We start from the raw sequence: 25,455 nt of genomic DNA on the forward strand, positions 1-25,455 counted from the left end.
ACCATCAATGGCCTGAATCCTAATGACAAGTTGACAGAAGTACAGCCACTTTGATATTATGTAAACATAAAGTACTACACTATTTTCCCAACAATGTTTACTTCAGTACATATGAATCTATGGTTCCATACTTTGGAAGACATGGAATGATCATCACATCCATAACAAACCAATGAGGTTTGCTTTCAGAGTATTGTTCATGTATTTGATACTAGGATATCTATTTCAAGCTGGTCCATACCAGGGCGTAAGTACAGGTAATACCAGTCTTGATCTTGGCATTTAAGGCTCAGTAGTTATAAAAGCAAATTGCCTCAGGGGTCTACTTACATTGCTTTTCTGCAAGCTAGCTAACAGTGGTCATGACTCTAAGGGTACAATTCACAATAATCTTACTGATAAGGCTCCCCTGCAAGATCCAGCTATGGTGAAAAAGCTTCCTCAAGGGAGTTATGACCAGGTCACTGATGTCAAGTCGGGGATAACACTTGTTTGGTTCAATGATGGTAATGTTATGACTCTGGCATCAAACAAAGCAGTTATTCCACTTATACCACTTATGGCACTTTGGAGTTCAAAATAAAAGAAGAGAATATCTGTAAAACAGCCATCTGTTGCTGCTATGCAGTATTTCCATTAATTTTCAGCTTGAATAATGCCTTTTAGGTTTACAGGATGACCCAAGCAGGTATTGAAAAAGGATTACTTCATCATATTATGCAGTGTTACTTAGGAAATTATTCTATTTGACCTGCAATTGCTTAAGCGTTTGAAATTTACTAAACGTTGCATATCTGATGAAGCAGGTTTGGACTTCATTGGAAATATCATAGTTTCAACTGCAACACAAATTAGATGAGCTACATGCCATAGAAATACTGTTAAGAACTATATAAAGTGTGAAGTAGGATGTTATGTTAACCGCTTTGAAAGTTTCCATTCATGTTGTTGTTGTTTGAGTCATCAGTCCATAGACTGGTTTGATGCATCTCTCCATGCCACCCTATCCTGTGCTAACCTTTTCATTTCTACGAAACTATTGCATCCTACATCTGCTCTAATCTGCTTGTCATATTCATACCTTGGTCTACCCCTACCGTTCTTACCACCTACACTTCCTTCAAAAACCAACTGAACAAGTCCTGGGTGTCTTAAGATGTGTCTTATCATTCTATCTCTTCTTCTCGTCAAATTTAGCCTAATCGATCTCCTCTCACCAATTTGATTCAGTATCTCTTCATTCGTGATTCGATCTATCCATCTCACCTTCAGCATTCTTCTGTAACACCACATTTCAAAAGCTTCTATTCTCTTTCTTTCTGAGCTAGTTATCGTCCATGTTTCACTTCCATACAATGTCACGCTCCACACGAAAGTTTTCAAAAACATCTTTCTAATTCTGATATCAATGTTTGAAGCGAGCAAATTTCTTTTCTTAAGAAAGCTCTTCCTTGCTTGTGCTAGTCTGCATTTTACGTCCTCCTTACTTCTGCCATCGTTAGTTATTTTACTACCCAAGTAACAATATTCATCTACTTCCTTTAAGACTTCATTTCCTAATTTAATATTTCCTACATCACCTGCCTTCGTTTGACTGCACTCCATTACTTTTGTTTTGGACTTATTTATTTTCATCTTGTACTCCTTACCCAAGACTTCGTCCATACCATTCAGCAACTTCTCGAGATCTTCTGCAGTCTCAGATAAAATAACAATATCATCGGCAAATCTCAAAGTTTTGATTTCCTCTCCTTGGACTGTGATTCCCTTTCCAAATTTCTCCTTGATTTCCTTTACTGCCTGTTCTATGTAAACATTGAAAAGGAGAGGGGACAAACTGCAGCCTTGCCTCACTCCTTTCTGGACTGCTGCTTCTTTTTCAAAGCCCTCGATTCTTATCACTGCAGACTGATTTTTATATAGATTGTAGATAATTCTTCGTTCTTGGTATCTGATCCCTATCATCTTCAGAATCATAAATAACTTGGTCCAATCAACATTATCGAATGCCTTTTCTAGATCTACGAATGCCATGTACGTGGGCTTGTCCTTCTTGATTCGATCCTCTAAGATCAAACGTAAAGTCAGGATTGCTTCACGTGTTCCTACATTTCTTCTGAAGCCAAATTGATCCTCTCCCAACTCAGCTTCAACTTGTTTTTGCATTCTTCTGTAAATAATACGTGTTAAAATTTTGCAGGCATGAGATACTAAACTAATGGTGCGGTAGTTTTCACACCTGTCAGCACCGGCTCAGAAATCAAGTGGCTTTTGAGGATTTTTTGTAAACCGTTTGCTGTCAGCTATTTATCAGAAATATCTAAGTTCAAAACATACTGATGTTAATAATCTTGTGTTTTGAGGTTTCTTGTCCTGTAAATTATGATGTGTGCTGTAAGTGTTTACGTATTTGGCCTACTTCAATTAAATTCTGGATCATTAAAAATTGTATTAAATGTTATCATCAGAATTTGTGGGACACCCTGTACCGCACGTGTTGATTTTTCTGGGACTTTCACAAGAAACAAGCTTTGAGAAATTTCCAAGGAAAAGACAACAAGCATCAATTAAAACATTCAAATTCTATTGGTTTAAAAAAATCGAACCGTAACTCCTGTGCGATCATTGATCATTAATTTTATTGTGCTTCCTGTTGCACCACCCAGCGCAGGCTACCTCGGGAATGCACGTTGCAGGGTAGCTTCATTCTGTCTTCGGGATCGTGCAGAGTGGGCATGTTGTCCGGGAGCCCTGTGCTCCATGGGGAGCTCTGGCTTCTCACGTAGAGTGGATATGTTGTCCAGAAGCTCTGTGCTCCACGGGGAGCTCTGGCTTCTCACGCAAAGTGGTCGTGTTGTCCGGAAGCTCTGTGCTCCATGGGGTGCTCTGGCTTCTCACGTAGAGTGGACGTGTTGTCCGGAAGCTTTGTGCTCTATGGGGAGCTCTGGCTTCTCACGTAGAGTGGACATGTTGTCTGGAAGCTCTGTGCTCCATGGGGAGGTCTGGCTTGTCACATAGAGGGGACGTGTTGTCCAGAAGCTCTGTGCCCCATCGGAAGCTCTGGCTTCTCACGTAGAGTGGACGTGTTGTCCAGAAGCTATGTACTCCATGAGGAGCTCTGGCTTCTCACATAGAGTGGACTTGTTGTCCGGAAGCCGTGTGCTCCACGGGGAGCTCTGGCTTCTCACGTAGAGTGGACGTGTTGTCCGGGAGCTCTGTGCTCCATGGGGAGCTCTGATTTGCTTGGGGTAATCGATCTTAAATTTCCTAATGTAACTTAACTTCTCCACAATGGAAGAATCATATTTCACTCTATGAGGTGCAAAACTGAATGTCTAGTGTTTTTGTTTTGTGCAGTGTTAAACCAATGAACTGTAAACGATGCACCTCAAAAATGTTCTTTCTGTCTACTGATACAAGATCAACAATATTCAGACATTCTTGTTGAACAATGTCAACAGTGGGCAGATATGTGTTAAGCATATGGTTGTCAATATCAATCAGCTGAAAATGGTGAACATGTTCAATACCCCAACCTATGTTCTTCTAATTCAATTTCAGGGGGCATTCAAAGTTTTCTGATCTTTCTTTTTAATTATTTTCCATTCATACATTTTCAGTGTTGAGTATGCATTGGAAAGAAGTTAGAAAATACTGTAGTGTGCATCATGTAGAAAGGCTAGAAATATATTTAATCATATACACTTACCATATTTACACACGTAATTCTTACCTTCACATAATTCGTGTACCTGCTATTTTCAAACCATTCACTTCCAAAGATGCTTACAACTGTTGTGAAAACTTAAGTTGGAAGTGCATATTGTCTTTATTTATTCTGATTGTGATTTTCCAAATTAATATTACACTTACAGGTAGCAAATAGTGTATTACCCAAAGGTAAGTTATCTGAAGTATACACTGCTTTGCAACATTACTAGTTAAAATGATGCCTTTTCCACATTGTATGAAGATTTTTGGGATAAAAAAAAGCTAGTGAGCAAAATTATTTGACCATTTTGCCTTATGTTTTCTTATATACAGGATGGTGGGAAACAAGGTGAACCAGGTATATGAGCAGTAGTGTTGGCCATACTGATAAGCAATTTGAAAAAAAATTAATCAGTATCTCGTACCATTGTCATTTTATCAGATGCTGAAGTTAGCCAGTCAGATCACTTCACGGGTGACTTCAGATGGGCTTCACGAGGGGGTGTTGCTAAATCTGCACGTGGCTTATGACCAGCTTGAGAGTGCCAGTACAGGAAATAAATTTCTCCATGGGAGGGACTTAAACAAGCACCTCCCTGCTGATAGGCTCGGCCCATAGCAAGCGCGCTACTGTGGCACTGGCTGAAACCCATGGTGTGTTAGTGTCTGATGCTCACTGCTCGGCATGGCTCTCAAGCTCAACCAAGCAACACCACCTCGTAAAACCCATTTGAATTCGCCCATGAAAGATCTGATTGGATAACTTCAGCAGCTGATAAAATGACAACGGTGCAAGGTATCGACGTAATTTTTTCAAATTGCTGATTAGTATGACCAACACTCTAATGCTTGTGTACTTGGTTCACATTATTTCTGACCACCCTGAATGTATAAAAGATATGGGTAAAGAACTGGAATTACAGATAAGTCTATTTGCAGATTATGTTATACTGTATAGAGTAGTAAATAAGTTACAGTATTGTGACCGAGACAATGTTGCTAGATGGACAGCAGACAATGGTATGAAGGTAAATAGGATGAAAAGTCAGGTTGTTTCACTAAGAGGAAAAGTCCTTCCAATTTTAGTTACTGTTTTCATGGGGTGACACTACCACATGGGGATCACTGTAAGTACCTAGGTATTAATACAGGGAATGATCTGTATTGGGGTAATCACATTAACAAGGTTGCAAAGAAAGGTTACAGATCTCTGCACATGGTTATGAGGGTATTTAGGGGTTGTAGTAATGATGTAAAGAAGAGGGTATATACTGTAAGTCTCTGGCAAAACCCCAATTAGTACGGCTCCAGTGTATGGGGCTCACACCAAGACTACTTGACACGAGAACTGGAAAAGATTCAAAGGAAAGCAGCACGATTTGTTCTTGGTGATTTTCAAAAAAAAAAAAAAAAAAAAAAAAAAAGTAGTGTTACAAAAATGCTGCAAACTTTGGGCTGGGAAGATTTGGGTGTAAGAACAGAAGATGCTCAATTTAGTGGTATGTTCCAAGCGGTCAGTGGAGAGATGGTGTTGAATGACATATTCAGACAAATAAGCTTAAATGGAGCTTTTAAAAGCAGGAAAGATCATTATATGAAGATAAAGTTGGAATTCAAGAGGGCAAATTGAGGCATAAGGGATTGGAATAATTTATCAAGGAAAATGTTCAATACGTTTCCAAGTTCTTTGAAACATTAAAAAGAAAAGGCTAGGGGAACAATTGATAGAGAATCTGCCACCTGGGCAACAACGCTAAATGCAGATAATTGATCACTGAAATTGAAGTTAAAAAGAAAATGAGTTCTAAGGCCCATCTTTCCCCCTTGGTATTGCTATGGTTAATAATCATAAGTTGCTCGTTTGCTAATTCATTGATTTGTTAAGTGAGTGACTTTTTCTTCCTCTTTTGTTACTGCTTTTTCTATTTACTAATCTATTTATTTATTCAGGATCAGCAACAGCATAACACCGAATTACAAAGACTCAAGCTATGTACAATAGATATTAATCTAGAATGAAAGATATATAAATATTTACAAAGGACACAAATATACACAATAAAAACTGTACAATCATATATAATACATATTTACATATACAACGACATTAGCAAAGGAAGATACATTTACAGTAAATACAGGAGCAGAACAGGAAAGAACAAGAAGGAAAATTAAGTTATATGAGAAATATCATGACAGAAGGAAGGAAACGTTAGGAAGATGTCTAGGTTCATGTTGATGGATAATGTATTAAACATTGCTGGAATACGTATAGAAAGGGACCTTTGGGTGAGAGAAAGCCAGGAGTAAGGAATATGGAATAGGGTCTTCATTCTGGCTAGAGGATGGCATGTGGAGGGGGAATAAGGAAACTATATCTGGAGACCTAAATAGACCATTAGCTGCTTTGTATAGTAGCTATAGGTCGACTACTTTCCTCCAAGCAGAGATAAACTTGAGTTTCAGTTTCCCAAGCACTTGGATAGTGCTTAAGTTGTGACATGCAGGGACCCTGGCTCTGATGATAGCACAGAAAAAAGATTGTACATGGTCAAGGTGGCTGAGATTTGAAGAAGCAGAAATGGACCAGACTGGAGAGGCATATTCAACAATAGGTAAGATGCAGGAAACGTAGAATGCTCTGAGGGCATTTACATCTGTGATGTCAGAAAACCTGTAGAGTAAACCATGGAGTGACATAGCACGTGAGGTGACCCTGTTTATGTGCGAGACAAACAATAATTTACTGTAAAAATGCACTCCTAAGTCCTTTTTATTGTCAACAAGTGCAATTGGTTGGTTCAGTAGGTGATATTCTTCTAGAATGTGGGATTTATGAAGTGTGAACAAAATGGTGGAACACTTGGAGGGATGAGGTTTAAGACGCCATGTAGTACACAAACCTGACAGTGAATCAAGAGCATTTTGCCATTGGATTGTATATGTGGGAGAATCGATCTGCTTGAAGATTTTACAATCATCTGCAAAGAGAAGGATTTCACACGAATGGTGGGAAACAGTGTCGATAAGGTCATCAATAAAGAGGGCAAAAAGAAGGGGACATAGGATACTGCCCTTCGGGACACCAGAGAAGATGGTGGCGGTGGTGGGAGAAGAATCGCATCCATTAAGGACCATGTGCTGTAGTCTTTCGCTCAGAAAGCTATTAATTAGAGCTGGGAGTCTCCCATGAACCTGTGGGGTTGCAGGTGCGAACTGCATTGCACATGTGGATTTGGTTCTGTTTTACGGCTGGGTCCCCTTCCTGACACCAACCCTATATGGAGGGATGTAATCACTATTGCGTGTTTCTATAGTGGTTGTCTGAATATGATGACAAATACACCCAGCCCCCGAGCCAGAAGAATTAATCAGAAGTGATTAAAATCCCCGACCCGGCCAGGAATTGAACCTGGGCCCCTCTGAACCGAAGGCCAGTCCACTGACCATTCAGCCAGCGAGTTGGACATTCGTTAAGTGAGCGACTATCACAGAATTAATCCCTAGGCCATCATGACTCACTATCTTATCAGATATAAACAAACACTTACCAACAGCTACAACCTGTGACAAATCTTCCATCTGTATTCTTTTATAAGTCCAATTACCAGCTCTTTCCGATGGACATTTGGAATCCATAGGTCTGCACAGCAGCTGACGGTTACTTGTAAGTGGATCTGCAAAAAAAAAAAAAAAACACACTTTAATATAATAATTTATGCATGGGTTTCTATGATATATTATATTTATACCTTAGTCTCTCTTTAAAACATTAAAATTAAATGAAACATATTTCTAGTTTTTGTGAATATGATAACACAGATTTCATTGGACATCCAATTGCATTTTATCATATTTTATCATTAAGTAATATTTGTCCAATATATGGCAGAAAAGCTTAAGGGAACGGACAGGGAGGGACATATTGCACATCTGTTGTATAAGAGACAAATGAAACTCTGTCTTGATTATGGAAGAGGATATTAAGAGCCACTGGAAAAATATCTTTAAAAACTACTCAATGAAGAAAATTCCAAGGAACCGCATGGAGAACTTCCAGCCAATATTGGTTTGGTAGGTACAATCTCTTGTGATGATGTGGACAGGGTATGGGAAATATAACAGAAGGCCCCAGGTCCAGATGATCTCTCTATAGAAGCTTGAAAGAGAATGATAGAAAGAGGCATCCAATGGTTTACAGATCTCTTCATTAAAATCTTTGTTTGTGGAAAAAACCCTCAATAATGGAGGAAGAGCACTATTATCCCCATATAGAAACAAAGGGGATTCACAGGAGTGGTAACCACCAAGGGATTACAACTTATAAATATAATTTTTGTCCCATATTGGCATCAACTCAGGTTAGGTTGAATGGAAAATCCAAACCTTTCAATAATTATTTGTCTTTTATTGCTAATCCAGCTTAAAATCTAATTACAATATGAAAAAGTACATGTTTCATTCCTAATATGGAACATCTTCAGCTAAGAAAGATACAAAAAAATGTCAAAAGCTGGTCCCTTAAGTCAGATTTTATCTCAAACTCGAATATTGACTTGTTGAGGTTCTAGCCCAACATGAAGGAACATTTTATATTATTATTATCATCATCATCATCATCATAAGCTGAAGACGTTACATATTAGGAATGAAACATGTACATTTTAATATTGTCATTAGATTTTAAGATGGCTTAGCAATAAAAAAACAAATAAGTATTGGAAAGTGGGATCCTCCATTCAACCTAACCTTAACCAAGGGATTAATATTAACTTTTTAAATTTTTTAAAAACTATCTTGGTATAATACTTACAAAGGCAAGTTATCATAAGGAGTTGTAACTTCCACAGATTTTTCCAGTATTTCATATAGATATCCATTCAAAATATCCCAAAGGTAATAATTTATCAATTGAATGACACGATACGCCTGTAAACTTTGATTTAAAAAGAACTTTAAGAGAATACACGGCATTTCACAGGATAATTACTCAAAAGTCTTTAGACTGTTGACGATTGTTTTCTGCATTCCGATGAGATCAAAAAGTGTATGATAGTTGAGTAAACAAGTACAAGAATCAGCTGATTACTGTATTCTGATAATTTGTAGTTCTAAGTCCCTAGCATACTTTGTAATTTGCACCTTCATTTATTCATCGAGTAAAATATTTATAATCAAATTCCTATATCTCAATAATAATGCAGTTCAAGTCACTGGTGTAGTTACCAGGCGAGTTGGCCATGCGCGTAGAGGCGCGCGGCTGTGAGCTCGCACCCGGGAGATAGGGGGTTCGAATCCCACTGTCGGCAGCTCTGAAGATGGTTTTCCATGGTTTCCCATTTTCACACCAGGCAAATGCTGGGGCTGTACCTTAATTAAGGCCATGGCCACTTCCTTCCACTCCTAGGCCTTTCCTATCCCATCATCGCCATAAGACTGATCTGTGTCGGTGCGACGTAAAGCCATTGCCAAAAAAAAAAAAAAAAAAAACTGGTGTAGTTTCGAGAGAATTCTTTTTTCTTTTCTTTTTTGGGTAATTATTGTAGACAACTTCTTATTTTTCAGCACTTAAGGACACTTCTATTCTCCCTCCTGCATAGTAGGGAAAATAATAGTAATCCACTAGCTGTAAAAATCATATAACCACATTTCAGTTGAGAATTGTAGTGTAGACATGATATGTTAGATAGTATCTTGCCTGCTATATTCGTGTGTATTTTTGTGTGTATATCTTTTGTGTGTATCTATTAGAGCATAGTAGGACAAAATAGTACTAATAGTTATAATCTGTCTACGCATTTAGCTTTGTTGGTAATCTTTGAGTAGGTCATGTGAATTTCAAACTTGCAATTATCATTTCTGTTTGCGCTTAGTAGTTATATATTGTAATTAGGATATGTCTGAATTTAAAGATTAAAATTTTATAATGTCCCGTATTGAAATGTATCACAATTAAATTGAAATATGTCTGAATGCAGTTTAAAATTATTGTAGTGTATTATAGTATCTTATTAGAAATTAGTGTGCTTTTTCTATTATTGTAAAATATTTGTGTAGTATAGTAGAAGTATCTGTAGAAACTCTCTTACTAGAATTCTGTTGTTATATTTAGGATGGGCTTAACTGCAGTTTAGAATTATGTAATTCATGTGAGTTCCTTTCGGTATTTCATAATTAATGGCAGTTTTTATCCTGTTAGGGTGTTGTAGGATAAAAATAATGTACGACTAAGTAGTATTGTAGTGCAGTAGTATATTAATGACCTTACTGTCGTGTGATCTTTGTGTACTATCCTAGACAATATTTCTTTCCTTTCATTTTTTTCACATAATAAATTATTTTATTTTTCCTTTTCTTTTCTTTTTTCTGTAAAGAATGGCTAAGGAATGAAAGTGTAGGAACTGTGGGTGTTGCCAGACATTAAGGAGTATGAGGGCGGAGTTGGAGAGTTTGATGGAGATAATTAGGATTATCTCAGAAGACAGGAAGGTAAACCTCCCTCAAACAATGTACAGGATACAGTAGGTGTACAAGAGGGATGGGAAGGAAAGGGGGGGAACTGTAGAAGACAGGTTGTCTAATGTTCTAAGGGAAATGAAATTGCAGGTTAAGGGCTCTATTCAGAATCAGAAATCAGGACAGGTAAACTGGTATGAGTCACTGCAGGTAGAACAACAGAGGAAAGATGAACAGGGAGCTGTTGCTGAGAAGGGTGGAAGTAGGAGGAAGGGAAAAGGTAGGAAAGGAAAATGTAGAGTATAGGATAGGAACAGGGTCATGGGAGGGAGAAAAAGGAGAAGGAAGTAGCCTCTGCAGCTGTCAGGAAAGGTAGGGCTGACCAGGAGGGGAGGGGATCAAATGAGGTGGCTAGAATTGAGGCTCTGGTCATGGTGAATTCCATTGTTAGACATGTGGGGAAAGTGTGTGGAGGAAAGGGAATCAGGGTAGAGTGTTATCCAGAATTAGCTTGAGGCAGACATTAAGGAAAGTAGAAGAGAAGGAGGAGGGAAAGGAGAAGGTGGTAGTGTTTCACATTGGTATCAACAACCTAAGGAAAGCAGGTATAAGTACCAACATAGTTGGGGATGTGTGGCATCTGGTAAATGCAGCAGGGTGAAGTTTAAGGAAGCGGAGATTGTTATCAGTGAAATACTGTGTAGGAGGGATACTGACTGGAAGGTGTAAATGACACTAGGGAGTGGGTATGTGGGAAACTGGGAGTGAGATTTCTAGATCCTAACGGGTGGGTAGGAGATAGAGATCTGCGCTCAGATGACCTTAACTTAAAACGCAGTGGTACGTATAAGATAGGAAATTTGTTTAAAAGGGTTATAGGGAGGTACATTCAGGGAAACGGGGTGGTCTAGGGAGCGGTGATAAGGGTACAGTGATCTGGACATCAAGTGGGGATGACATAAAAATAATAGTGTTGAACTGTAGAAGTAAAGTAAAGAAAGGAATAAAATTAAGTACCGGTAATTGAATGGGTATATTATGCTTACCAGATGTTATAATAGGAGTTGAATCATGGCAGAGAAATGATATAATGGGTGCAGAAATGTTCTCAAGGAACTGGAGTTTGTATCGTAGAGATAGGATAGAAATGGTAGGAGGGGGAATATGAATTCTGTTGAAAGTAGATTTAGTAAGCTACGAAAAAGTTACAGATGACAAACCGAAATTCTAGGTGTAAGACTCATTTCTAAAGATAATAGGGAATTTGATGTCTTTGGAGTGTACAGACCGGGAAAGGGTAGCACTGACGATGATTCAGAATTATGTGATAAGATAATCAGCTATATGGAAAACGACATGGAAAGTAACATGATTGTAGCGGGAGATCAATTTACCAAATGTGAATTGGGAGGTAATGTGAACAAATGGGAAATAAGTTAATATGGGAAGGACAGCTGATTCAGAAAGTAATGGAACCAACTAGAGGGAAGAATATTCAGGACGTGGTGCTGGTAAAACCAAATGAGCTCTGTAGAGAAACTGAAGTAATAGATGGTATTAATGATCATGAAGTTGTTTTTGTCATAGTAAAATATAAATGTGATACAAAGGAAGGTCTTTAAAGTAGGACTATTAGGCAGTACCATATGGCTGATAAAACAGGCATGAGGGAGTTTTTAATAAGTAACTATGATCGGTGGAAAACAGTAAATAAAAATGTAAACAGACTCTGAGATGGGTTTAAAGCAATTGTTCAGGCATGTGAAAATAGCTTTGTACATTTAAAGGTGGTAAGGAATCGTAAATACCCACTTTATTATAACAGAGAAATAAAGAGACTAAGAAGGAGGTGCAAATTGGAAAGAAATAGAGTTAGAAATGGCTGTGGAAGTAAGGAGAAATTGAAGGAACTTACTAGGAAATTGAATCTAGCAAAGAAGTCAGCTAAGGATAACATGATGGCAAGCATAACTGGCAGTCATGCACATTTTAGTGTAAAATGGAAGGGTATGTATACTTACTTTAAGGCAGAAACAGGTTCCAAGAAAGACATTCCAGGAATCATTGATGAACGAGGGGAGTGTGTATGTGAGGATATTGAAAAGGCAGAAGTATTCATTCTGCAGTATATAAGGGTTGTTGGTTACAAGGATAATTTCCAAACAGAGGAGGTGACTAATACTAAAGAAGTATTGAAATTTACCTATGATAACAATGACAACGTCGAAATGGAGGTAGCAGCCTTTTGGAATTTGCAAGATGGCAGTCTGGATGCTTAACTGAAATGGCCTTGTAATAATACTCAACATGGCTTAGCTGTGTTTATACTGCTACACAGATGAAAGCAACAGGAAACTACAGCTGGAACTAACTCTCAAGAACATGCAGCATTCTCTGTATGAATGACGTATTGATGATGGTCTCCTCCTGGGTAAAATATTCTGGATGTTAAATAGTCCCCCATTTGGATCTCTGGGTGGGGACTATACAAGAGGGAACAATCATCAGCAAGATGGATACTGACATTCTGCAAGTTGGAGTGTGGAATGTTAGAAGTTTGAGTCATTGTGGTAGGTTAGAGAATCTGAAAGGGTGATGGATAGACTAAACTTAGATGTAGTTGGTATAAGTGAAGTACATTGGCAAGAAGAGCAGTATTTTTAGTCAGGTGACTACAGAATTATAAACAAAAAATCGAGCCAGGGAAATAATAATATTAATACAAATAAATAATATAAATACATAATATAAATATTAATAATGAATAACAAAATAGGACAGCGGTTAAGCTGCTATGACCAGCAAAGTGAAAGGATTATTGTTGTGAAGATAGACACCAAACCAATGCCCACCACAATAGTGCAGGTCTATATGCCTATTAGTTCAGCAGATCATGAAGAAACTGAAAGAATATATGAAGTTATAGAAGTTTTAATACAGTATGTAAAAGGTGATGAGAATCTAATTGTGATGAGAGACTGGAATGCAGTGGTAGGCCAAGGAAGAGAAGGTAATACAGTAGGAGAATTTGGATTGGGACAAAGAATAAAAGAGGAAGTCAGCTGGTTGAATTCTGCACCGATCATAATTTAGTCCTTGCTAATACTTGGTTCAAAGGCATCAAACGACGGCTGTATACGTGGACGAGACTTGGAGATACTGGAAGGTATCAAATAGACATCATTATGATTAGGCAGAGATTCAGAAACCAGGCATTAGGTTGCAAAACTTTCCCAGGAACATACGTGGACTCTGACCACAACTTGCTGGTCATGAAATGCCATCTGTAGTTGAAGAAGTTGAAGGAAGGAAGGCATACAAGGAGATGGGACCTAGACAAGTTGAAAGAAAAGAGTGTGAGGTACTGTTTCATGAAAACTAAGTGAAAAGACTGAAGGAAACACAATAGAGGAAGAATGGACAGTCATGACGAATGAGCATCTAGGTATGCTGAAGAAATGTTAGGAAGAAAGTAAAGATTAACTAAGAATCAATGGATAACCCAGGAGTTACTAGACCTCATTGATGAGCAACGAAAGTACAAGAATGCCAAAAATGAAAAGGGCAAAAAGGAATACAGGCTATTAAAGAATGAAGTGGTTAGGAACTACAGGATGGTTAAGGAAGAATGGCTGAAGGAGAAGTGCAAGGATGTTGAAAGTTGAATAGTTCTAGGAAAGGTAGATGCTGCATCACCCAGAATAAATCGAGCTGCATTCCTTTGGATTTTTTCTTCTCAAATTAAGTAATCCTGGTGAGGGTCCCATACACTGGAATCATACTGTACTCTAGTTGCAGTCTTACCAGAGACTTATATGCCCTCTTCTTTACACCCTTATTACAACCCCTGAACACCCTCATTACCATGTGCAGAGATCTGTACCATTTATTTACAATCTCATTTATGTGATTACCACAATGAAGATATTTCCTTATATTAACACCTAGGTACTTACAATGATTCCCATAAGGAACTTCCACTCCATTAATGCAGTAATTAAAACTGAGTGGACTTTTCCTATTTGTGATACTCACAACCTGACTTTTAACCCTGATTATCATCATACCATTGCATACTGTCCATCTCACAACATTATTGAGGTCATTTTGCAGTTGCTCATATTCTTGTAACTTATTTATTACTCTATACAGGAAAACATCATCTTCAAAAAGCCTTACCTCTGATTCCACTTCCTTGCTCATACCAATTATATATATAAGAAAACATAATGGTCCGATAATACTGCCTTGAGGAATTCCCCTCTTAATTATTACAGGGTCAGATAAAGCTACGCCTACTCTAATTCTCTGAGATCTACTTTCTAGAAATACATCCACCCCTCAGTCACTCTTTTGTCTAGTCCTATTGCACCAAATTTTACCAATAGTCTCCCATGATCTATCCTATCAAATGCCTTAGACAGGTCAATCACAATACAGTCCATTTGACTTCCTGAATCCAGATATCTGCTGTATCTTCCTGGAATCCTACAGTTGAGCTTCAGTGGAATAACCTTTCCTAAACCTGAACTGCCTTCTATCAAACAGAGTTATTAATTTTGCAAACATGTCTAATATAATCAGAAAGAATGCTTTCACAAGGCTTACATGCAATGCATATCAAGCTGACTGGCCAGTAATTTTCAGCTTTATGTCTGTCACCCTTTCCTATATACACAGGGGCTACTATAGCAACTCTCTTTTCATTTGGTATAGCTCCTTCATGTGATCAAATAAGTATTTCAGATATGGTGCTATATCCTAACGCATTGTCTTTAGTGAAAAAAATCAATGAATGAAAACCTAAAACCTGTTTTCCAATCAGTGACTGGGTCAGGGATGGAATGAATGAAGCCCCCATCTTGCGGCGAGGACAGGAATTGTGCCGGCTGCCGAGGTCTGTCACACTCCTCTTGGGGCAATGATTAATGACTGAAAGATGAAATGAAATTTTATTGGAGAGTGTTGCTGGAATGAAAGATGACAGGGAAAACCGGAGTACCCGGAGGAAAACCTATCCCGCCTCTGCTTTGTCCAGCACAAATCTCACATGGAGTGACCGGGATTTGAACCACGGAACCCAGCAGTGAGACACCAACGCACTGCCACCTGAGCCACAGAGGCTTCGTTGTCTTTAGTGAAAATGAAAACCTACAACCTGTTTTCCAGTCATTGATTGGGTCAGGGATGGAATGAATGAAGCAGATATAGGCTATTAGTACAATGGGGTTGCCACTCCCAAAGTGATTTATTAATGACTGATAGATGCTATGAAATGAGAATGGAGAGTGTTGCTGGAATGAAAGGTGACAGGGAAAACCGGAGTACCTGGTGAAAAACCTGTCCCACCTCCGCTTTGTCCAGCACAAATCTCACATGGAACGACCAGTATTTGAACCACGGTATCCAGCGGTGAGAGGCCGACGTGCTGCCGTCTGAGCCACGGAGGCTCCTTCATTGTCTTTAGTATTTCACCAAAAATTATTATTATTTATTATTTATCAATACGGCCACCTATGGGGCACATTTACACAATCTTCCTTCTGTCACGCAGACTGACACCCTTCTTTTTACACTTTCACCAAAGATTCTTGAGTCTTTAACTTCTTCTTACTCGCTCTTCTACTGAGATGTTCCATGGCTTCGCATGTTGCTCTTCAGATGTATCCCTCATCCCTGCAACCTTCTTCCTAAATGATGTCCTTTCTTTTATATCCTCCTCTTTGATATCTATTCCTGCCAAGTCATTGTGCACCTGTGTAAGCCATCCCAGTTGTTTTTTCGACTTTTCCTGCAGAAGAAGTATCCTGCTTGCCAATCTCTCATGGTTCATTCTTTTGATATGCCCATAAAACGTCAGTCTCCTTTTCCACATCACAGTCATGACTCTTTCTACTGTCTTGTAGAGCTCCAAATTTGATCTTAACTGGAATGTGTTTGGATCACTTGTCGACTTTGTTGGGCCTAAGATTTTTTGTAAGAATCTTCTTTCTCTCTTTTCAAGGACTGGGTCAGCCATCCTAATCACGGTTTCTGCTCCATAAAGGCACTCCGTTCTAACCACTGTTCAGTAATGTTTCAACTTGGCCTGAATTGAGAGGGACTTGGACTTATAGGTTTCATGACATAGTCTGAATGCTAACTCCATCTTTCTCACCCTCTGCTTTAATCCCTCCTTTTCATCTTCCTTTTCCTCCCAGGTATTTACATTTTTGCACATGCTGGATATCCCCATACAGTGTAACAAGTCTGTCCGTGTCGCCTTTCTTTTTAAAGAATCCATGAATGCTGTTTTTTCGAAGGAGATTCTTAACCCTGTTTTGACTGCAACAATTTGTAGTTCTTCATCTTGTTTCTTGGTTGCTTGACAGTTGTCTGTAAAGAACGACATCATCTGTGAAGGCAAGGCAGTCTAACATCATCGCATTTTTTCCACAACCTATCATTACCCCATTCTTCATTCCATTTTCAGTCATTCTCAACCTCCATTCCCTAATAACTTTTTCTAAAATGCAATTAAAGAGCAGTGGAGAAAGGCTGTCTCCTTGCCTCAAACCCATTTTTATCTCAAACGGATTTGAGGTTTCGCCCATAAATTTGACTTGAGAAAAGGTGTTTGTAAGAGATTGTCGAATTATAGCCAGAGATTTCTCATCCACTCCAAACTCCTGCAGAACATTCATGAGCACTCCACGATCTATGGAACCATATGCCTTTTTGAAATCAACAAAGGTTATGATTGTCCTCTTCAGATTTCTTATTGATCTTATTTTTATAAGTGATTTTAGAACATAAATCTGCTCAGCAAATGAATGCCCTTCCCCTCGAAATCTTATAAATTCCAGCCGCTTTTATAGTTTTCAACATTTGTATCTTATTGTAAATGTCATTGTTAAAAACAGATCAGATGTAAGGCTCTTCAGGCGTTTGCTCTATTAACCAGCGTTTTGCCTTAGGTCTGACACTAGACTCATCAGAGTGGGATGTGTCAGACCCTACCCACTGATGCTGGAGTGTATGCAGGTGAACTTTTTATTTTATTTCAAAAGGTTATTTCAACTCCTAACCCAAGACGGTTAGGCGGGCCATCAGCCAAATGGGCAGCTCTTAGGCCACAGAAGTACAAAGAGAAATTAGTAAAACATGTAAATATAGGAGTATGCATTGTGCATACCTATATAAAAAAAAAAATTGTTAAACCGGCATAGAGCCCAGCGTAAACATTTACAGCGAAGCGAAGCGAAGTGAAGTGAAAACAAGTTATTTCACTCCCTCTCCTCAGACGAGGAGGGGCAAGCCATCAGCTCCACTAAGGAGCTCTTCGGCCGTGTAAAGGAAAGAATTAGTGAAAAAGAGAAAATGTAGGGGGTGTGTGTTGTACACACCAGAGGGGGAAAATAGTTAATGAATCTGGCGTAAAGGCACCGTCACAAAAAAGCCAGGACCCAGGGAAGACCCACAAAGCACCCAAGCACCCCGTGTAGGCAAACCCCCGTAAACACCGGGGGAAGAGGGGACAATTGATTTATTTAATTCCGATGTATTTCGGGCGTGCGTTACAGAAAGTGACAGTATTTACAGAGAATTACATAAATTACATAAATTGTGCTGGGAGAAAGGTGGAGTAACGAGGAGGGTAGGATTGTGAGAGAAGGTAGTAAAGGGTCGTGGTTATGTTGGTAATGGAAGTGGCTAGTAGGCGAAGGAGGTCTAGAGTCGGGAAGGGCGATATGAGGAAGTTCGGTTGTGGAGCGGGTAGGGGGACAGCTTGCGGGGGTGGGGTTGGGTGGCGGGACGGGCGGCGGGCTATGAGAAGGGGTAAGAGGAGGGGAGCGGTCGGGGTGGGGTGGGGAGCGAGAGGGCTCCACTCGATAAGTCCGCCCGTGAAAACGGACGCCGGTGGTGAGTAGATGGTCTACGTTGGCTGCAGAGGAGAGTTGGATGCGCACCATGAAGGTTGGGCCGTTGGTGTTGAAGATACGAAATGCCCAATGGGCGGGGACGCCTGCCAGTTGTAGTTCCTCCAGGATGTCCTGGTCGGCGACGGGGGGGTCAATGCCACGGATGACACAGCTCGGAGATGGAGACTGCTGGTGAGTTGGCGTTGCTGTGGTTGCTTCGGCGCGGGAGATTTGCTGAGCTGTAAGGGCGGCATCCATGTAGGTGACAGGAGGCGGGTGTGGACTGGATAGTGTGGTAGAGAGGGAGGTGGTGGGAGTGGACATGATAGGAGTGAGGTGGCTAGTTGCTGTATGAAGAAGAGAAGTAGATGGGGTAATATGCGCAGAAGTGGTGATGGTAGTGGTAGGGGTAGTAGTAGTGATGAGAGTGGTCGTTATGACGGAGGGGGGCGCTGGAGACGGTGGGGATGTGTGAGGCTGACGGACATGAACAGTGGAAATGGGATGAAGATGGTGGCGCCACGCCTCGATGAGTTCCTCCGGAGTAGAGACCACTTCATGGAGCCTGCCGTTGATGGTTGCGCCGTTGGAGATCAGGGCTCCTGGGGCCTCTGAATGGAGGAAGAAGGCCAGAACCTCCGTCGAAAGTTGACCAGTGAAGTCGTCCTGGAGCCGCTGGACATCGTAGATGGGGTAACCAGCCTGGCCGATGTCACAGCGAATAAACAGGTCGGGGAGAGTGGTGTCCACATCCTGAATAAGACAGGTGTAAAACATCGTGGAGTGGGGAAGGCGACAGCCAACTAGGCGTCTGCCCGTTTAATTATTCTTGGGCCGACTGAGTATGCGCAGAGAAGAGGGCCACCCAGCCGAAAAAGTGTGGACACGTGAGAGAGAGAGAGAAACATTTACAGCAACAGAAAAAACATTTACAGCAACAGAAAGAACATATATAAAAGTTAAGAGAATACAACGAATATGGGTAATAATCATAATCTATAATCTTCATTTCCGTATTGACGAATTACACAATTACAAATAGGAAAGAATTTCCACCAATCAATACTTGTTTTTTATTGCTTATATTAAGCTACAGGACCGGTTTCGACCCCATATACAAGGTCATCTTCAGCTGAACCATGAATACATATTTATATGATGAAGCTTTGATTAAATTGCATTGTCAAAGGAATGTTATATGATGATGTGCATTTAGTCACATACAAATGGGGCATGTCTTATCGTGAATTGGCATATATGTCAGTATGTACAATATTGCAACTGTATGTCTAAAATATTATGTTGAGGTCCTAAAATTAGTGTATAAAACATATCTTCACTTAAACTAACTTATATATATATATATGTACAGGATAAAATACAATATATAAAAAACATTTCGTGCACATGAACATTCGTATCTTGCTTGTTGGTCAATTCATCAACTCTAAGTCTTCATGAAGACTAATCTTTTACTCATGCAATTTTACAACCATATCTTTTAAACTCCAAGAACAGCAGCTGAGTGTACAAATGTAAATGGGACTTAAATACGAGAGTTTGGTTTTAAATTCTTGGGCCTGTTTCGAAAGGATAGAATTTTTGTTAGTTTTTATTTCTTTAGCAAGGGTGGGTAGTTTCTTTTTATTTCATATCTGATGTCATTTTGTTTCTCCAAAGCAATTTGTTTATCTATATTAGACTCAGCCTCCATGATTGTGGTGATTATATTGTCGATTTTTTGTTGACTGGGCCAATTATATTTTAGACCTTTGTTAAGGAGATTCATATCATTGTCAGAGAAAGTGGTGTCAGATAAGTTGATTGTGGTAGGAATGTTTTTTAACAAAGTGATGGGGATTCTTGTATTATTATTATGATCAAACATTTTGGGCTTAGTTTCCTTCAGACGAACCAGATTAAGGTCTAATGTTTTTAGTTTTTTGTCTAGTATATTAGTTAATTTATCATTGGTATGTCTCAAGAAAAAATTCCATTCAAGTGGGTACAAATATTGTGAAATAGTCAAGTGCGCCCGATATAGTTGGAAATTCAAAAGTGATTTTTTTCTTATATAGTAGTTTCATTTCATTTCTTAACCGGATGTTGTTAACCTTATTCTGGGTATCAATTAATTCTTGAGTTGGAATGTTTTCCCTTTGTAATGGTTTCAGAAATTTTAGTACTAAGCCAAGTTTCAAACATGTCCCATATTATCTAATATAAAAAGGATAAAATCCTAAAATTTCTTATGATTATATGTATTGAATAGGTGTATGAACAATAAACAATTAATTCTTTTAGCAAGTACAATAACTTTCAATACGGATCTACAATGATATTAATCACTTGCAAGTTTCCTTCAGATGAACCAGCTTAAGGTCAAATGTTTTTAGTTTTTTGTCTAGTATATTAGTTAATTTATCATTGGTATGTCTCAAGAAAAAATTCCATTCAAGTGGGTACAAATATTGTGAAATAGTCAAGTCAAATAGTCAAGTGGCAAGTTCCGAGCTGTCAGTGGAGAGATGGCGTGGAATGACATTAGTAGATGAATAAGTTTGAGTGGTGTCTTTAAAAATAGGAAAGACCACAATATGAAGATAAAGTTGGAATTCAAGAGGACAAACTGAGCCAAATATTTGTTTATAGAAAGGGGTTAGGGTTTGGAATAACTTACCAAGGGAGATGTTCAATAAATTTCCTATTTCTTTGAAATCATTTTAGAAAAGGCTAGGAAAACAACAGATAGGGAATCTGCTACCTGGGCAAGTGCCCTAAATGCAGATCAGTAGTGACTGATAGGAACTCTGGGAGAAAGTCTCTGAGAGGAGACTGAGGGAGGAAACTAATATCACTAAAATCCAGTTCAGGCGGATGTACAAGAGATGATGTGTTTACCCTTAGGATGCTCATTCAAAGGTACCTACCACCTGCACAGGAATGATCTCCATACACTCTTTAGAGATCTGGAAAAGCCTATGATAGAACACTGCTGGATATGATTTGGTGGGCCCTTAAGAGAAAGAATGTGCTACATCTGTACATCACTACCATCCAAAATATATACAATAACTTTACAGTAATTCTTTCACTGTCGTTGGCTTTCAATTATGGAACTCTCTTCGAGAAGGTATCAGAACATCAAAATCCCTGAATATCTTTTTAAAAAAGACAGAGAGAATGAGAGTGAGAGAGAGAGATAAATGAATACCTCTTTAACATTTTTGCTCTTCTTTTGCTATTTCTTTAAGCTTATAAAAGTTACTAATTTACCAAGTACCAAGCGAGTTGGCCATGTGGTTAAAGTCACCCAACTGTGACCTTGCTATCGGGAGATAGTGGTTTTGAACCCCACGAAACCATGAAAACCTTCATCAAGGCTACAGCTGTTCCTTAATTAAGGCCTCGGCCACTACCCTCCCCATCCTTGCATCACCAGAAATCTGAAGCTACGTTTACACTAGCAAGTTATTGCAGCAATTACTTGCACAGGGCAACTTTCTGCGCCAATTGCAAGTCTAAATACCTCATCAAGCTGACTTGCGGCAATTAGCAATTTCTTGGGCAAGACACTTGCAGACAGACTTGTGCTAGCATTGTGAAGGACACGCCGTGAGCTTCCATAAGTTACTTGCACTGATAGAATCCGATCCTATTTTTTGCAAGTGGAAGGTGCAAGTTGGTAAATACACTAGGTGATGAAATTTCACACATTTATTTCTCTGTGTATTGTAATTTAATTTAGAAAACATAATTCAATTCAAGCAAGCACCACACATATACTCAATGGTCTAGGAAGGATAATGGTGAATTAATACAAAAATTTGAGAGCTTCCTAGAAATTTGGGATATTCACAGCAGTGAATTCAAAGACAGAATTAAGATACCCACTGCTTTCAGCACCAATGGAAAGGGCCTTAATGTACCACCAAAGAAAATACTGAGAAAATGGCACAACCTGAGAACACATTTTTCCCGAGGAAGTGAAGAAACTATTAAAAATAAAAAGTGGCTCCTCTGGGATACCAGCCAAGTCTCGGTGGCCGTATTTTTCACCTATGAAATTCATAAAGAGTAGCATAGCAATGATTTTGGACAAAATATATTCCTTAGCAATAGCCTTTTTTTTTTGTGGTTCTGAGAGCGAAACTGTGGATTTTTTGTTCCCATGACAGAATATGTATTACTTTAGCTGCTTGTTGAGATGTCAATGTACAGTGCCCTGGGGTTTGGGTTGTGATTTTATGATGTTTTGCACCCGTCTTATTTAGAAGATGAAGTGAGTTTGGTTAGGGCAGGTCCCCAGCTATGCTAACCTTTAAACTACAGTATTGTGTAATGTGAAAGAAACATTTCGATGGGACTTCTTATAAGCCAGTTGACGGAAGCAGTAGCTGTATTTTCAGATGAGTGAAATGCCAGGTACTGGGCATTGGAACATATTAGGCCACAAAGTAATAATATCATATGACATAAAATGTGCCCACATGCAACGAATGTAAAGTTGACAAAAAGTACAAAGTTGAAATAGATTAATTAGAAAGTGGAATCATATTTTCTAGCAGTGTTTTACTGAACAGATTTGTATCTTTTTGTTGCTTACCACAGGTATGAACTGGGTGGGTCCGTTTATTGTGAGTTTGATTTCAAGGAGAAAATCATGCAGAAACTTTGTCAGGCAGCAAATTTCCAGTTTGTTCTAATTAATTTCAACAAATACTCCAGATCATTCGTAGATATTCTACAAAAGTTTGGAAGCTATCTGCATTCTCTACTCTCAATTCTTGCAGCAGAATATTGTAGGCTCCATACTATGGTCTTCTGAGTATCCAGTCCTAACCCAAACCTTCCTACACTCTCCTCTTTTTCCCTTTATTCATAAGAATTAAGAGAGCTACCACACATCTGATCTACCTGTATACCACCATTTTGGTTGATTGTCACTACAAGCACATGTAAACAATATCTGCAAGTTATTGCAGCAAGCAGTGGCGTTTGCTGGGAACAAGACGTGGGCTATCACTAGATTTAGATTACTGCTTTTTGATAGTTGGTTTAGTGAATGTCAAGCCCTACGCGTCCTGAGCTGCAGCAAACAGCCAACGGAGTAGGCTGCTGTGTTGTCAGTGCTGTTTCACAAGCTACTGTCCTGGCCTCTGCTACTGTCAATAATCAACACCTGATCAGTGGAGATAGTAGCCTAAGGTTTAGTAAACTAAAGTCCGGCTTTGTGGCAAAATGGATAGAATGCTTGCCTTTGGTCCGATGGGCCCGGTTCAATTCTCAGAATCACTCTTAATTTCTCTGACCTGGGGACTGGGGGTTTATCACATTTCGAATGGAAAATTCTAAATTCCCATGGAGGGAATTAGATTTTTTTCACCAATAGAGCATGTCAAAAACATATCAGATGTAAGGCTTTTCAGGCGTTTGCTCTATTAACCAGCGTTTTGTCCTAGGTCTGACACTAGACTCGTCAGAGTGGGATGTGTCAGACCCTACCTACTGACGCTGGGTGTATGCAGGTGAGCCTATCCTATCCTATAGTGGGTTATGTTCATTCTTTCCCCAGAAGGGGGAAAGCGGGCCATCAGCTCAACAATGGAGCTCTTCAGCCATCGAAGGAGAAACAAAAACAAAATATAGAAAGGCATGTATTGTACATGCCCGAAAGGGGAGAAAAGTATGGAAGGAGGCGCGGAGGGACCATCACAGCAAGACGGACCCCAGGGAAGAACCGCAAAGCACCCCGCACAGGCCAACCCCCACAAAGACCCGGAGAAGAGAAAACCAGACATGTAATTATATGAACGTATCTCGGGCGCGCATGTCGAAAGGTTCTACAGAGAGAGACAAGTACATATGACATAGTACAGAAGCATATTACATAGTGACAGGTGACAAAAGGGTAGTGTGAAGGGTCGGGTAATGTAGGAGCAGAAGGTAATAGAGTGTAGTGGTAATGTTTGTGATAGACGTGGCAAGGAGTCGGAGAAGTTCGAAAGTAGGGAGCGGTGAGAGAAAGAAGTTAGAATGTGGGGCGGGGAGATTAACAGGTGGCGACGAGGGGGTGGGTGGCGTGGGAGGCGGAGATGAAGGAGAGGGTGGAAGACGGGAGGAACGGTCAAGCCGCGGTGAAGAGCGAGAGCGTTCCACACAATGGAGGCGCCCTCGAAAGCGAGTGCCGTTGGCAATGAGATGGTCTACGTCGGCAAGTGATGCAAGGCGAAGGCGCACCATGAAGGTCGGACCGTCAGTGTTGTAGATTCGAAACACTCTGCGGACAGGGACTCCCGCTTGTTGTAGTTCCTGCAGGATAGCCAGTTCAGGGACGTCAGGGGCAATCCCACGGATGACACAGCTCGGCAATAAAGACGACTGTGGAACAGCAGTAGAGGAAACGTCATGGCCTTGTGAGACGGGCGGAGCTGCAACTGTAGCACCCTGGATGGTCGCAGGAGGAGTGGGGGGACGAGAGATAGGAGTAGCGAGAGACGTAGCAGGTGTGGACATTATTGGAGAGGAATGGCTATAAGTAAGGGTGGAGGTAGAGCAAGACGGAGAAAAATGAACAGAGGTGGTGACGGTGGTGGTAAAAGTGGTGGTAACAGTGGTGGTAGCAGTGGGAAGGAGGGGAACAGAGGCGGTGGTGATAGGAGGGGTAGTGGTTAGAGCAGTAGTGACTAATAGGGAAATCGGGATCCTTGGCCAGTTGTTCGAGAATATGGGGGGGAGTAGGACGGAGTTCACGCCAAGCACCGAGAACTAAGAGACGTCCAAAGCGGAGGAGGTGAAACGCTTCGTTCGACGTTGCAGAAAGGCCACGACATCTGGAGAGGGTTGGCCGGACAGAGCATCTTGAAGACGAAGGACTACTCGGATACCAACTCCATTTTCGGCAATATCGGTGCGAATAGCGTCGGGAGTATGAGTAGTGTCCACATTCTTTATAAGAAAAGAAGGTGAGAACATGATGAGGAAGGGCAACAGCCAACAAGGCATCAGCCCAGTTGTTGTTGCTTGGGCCGGTTGAGAGAGCGAAGTTAGCGATGAGAAGAGCACCACCCAATCGAAAAAATATGTGGACAATGGGATGCAGGTGAGCTTATCGGAAGCCTATATATTGAACCATTCTGTTCATTGGTGCAATTATATCAATTTGAGTATTGGATAGTGGAATAATACTAGGCCACCCACGAAGCCGATGTCTTACAGTATATGTCATAAAGGGGTCCAGAAGAAGCGTTCTTATGTGAAGTGAGCGCGAGCGTCATTATGAGAAATCTCCAGAACCCATTAGAAGGAGTTATGTCCAAAGCGAAGCCTCTTGATGAAGCTTGGGGACGCTCTTCCAGTTCCCGGCTAAACTTATTCTAGGAGGGAA

The 25,455-nt window shown here is 40.0% G+C and overlaps 1 protein-coding gene across 2 annotated transcripts in view; it reads right to left on the bottom strand.

Moving 5' to 3' along the window:
* The window catches only part of LOC136876466 (uncharacterized), a 468,653-nt gene that overhangs the window by 317,039 nt on the left and 126,159 nt on the right, over positions 1-25,455 (bottom strand). For both annotated transcript variants that reach the window (XR_011018471.1, XM_068228445.1), the window contains exon 5: positions 7,263-7,388. Coding sequence is in view for 1 of the 2 variants with exons in the window: in XM_068228445.1 (XP_068084546.1) it covers positions 7,263-7,388 (126 nt within the window). In the remaining variant the exon portion in view is untranslated. The remainder of the gene's footprint in view (positions 1-7,262; positions 7,389-25,455) is intronic.

Source organism: Anabrus simplex, chromosome 6, assembly GCF_040414725.1.
Source record: "Anabrus simplex isolate iqAnaSimp1 chromosome 6, ASM4041472v1, whole genome shotgun sequence".
Classification (NCBI taxonomy): Eukaryota; Metazoa; Arthropoda; class Insecta; order Orthoptera; family Tettigoniidae; genus Anabrus; species Anabrus simplex.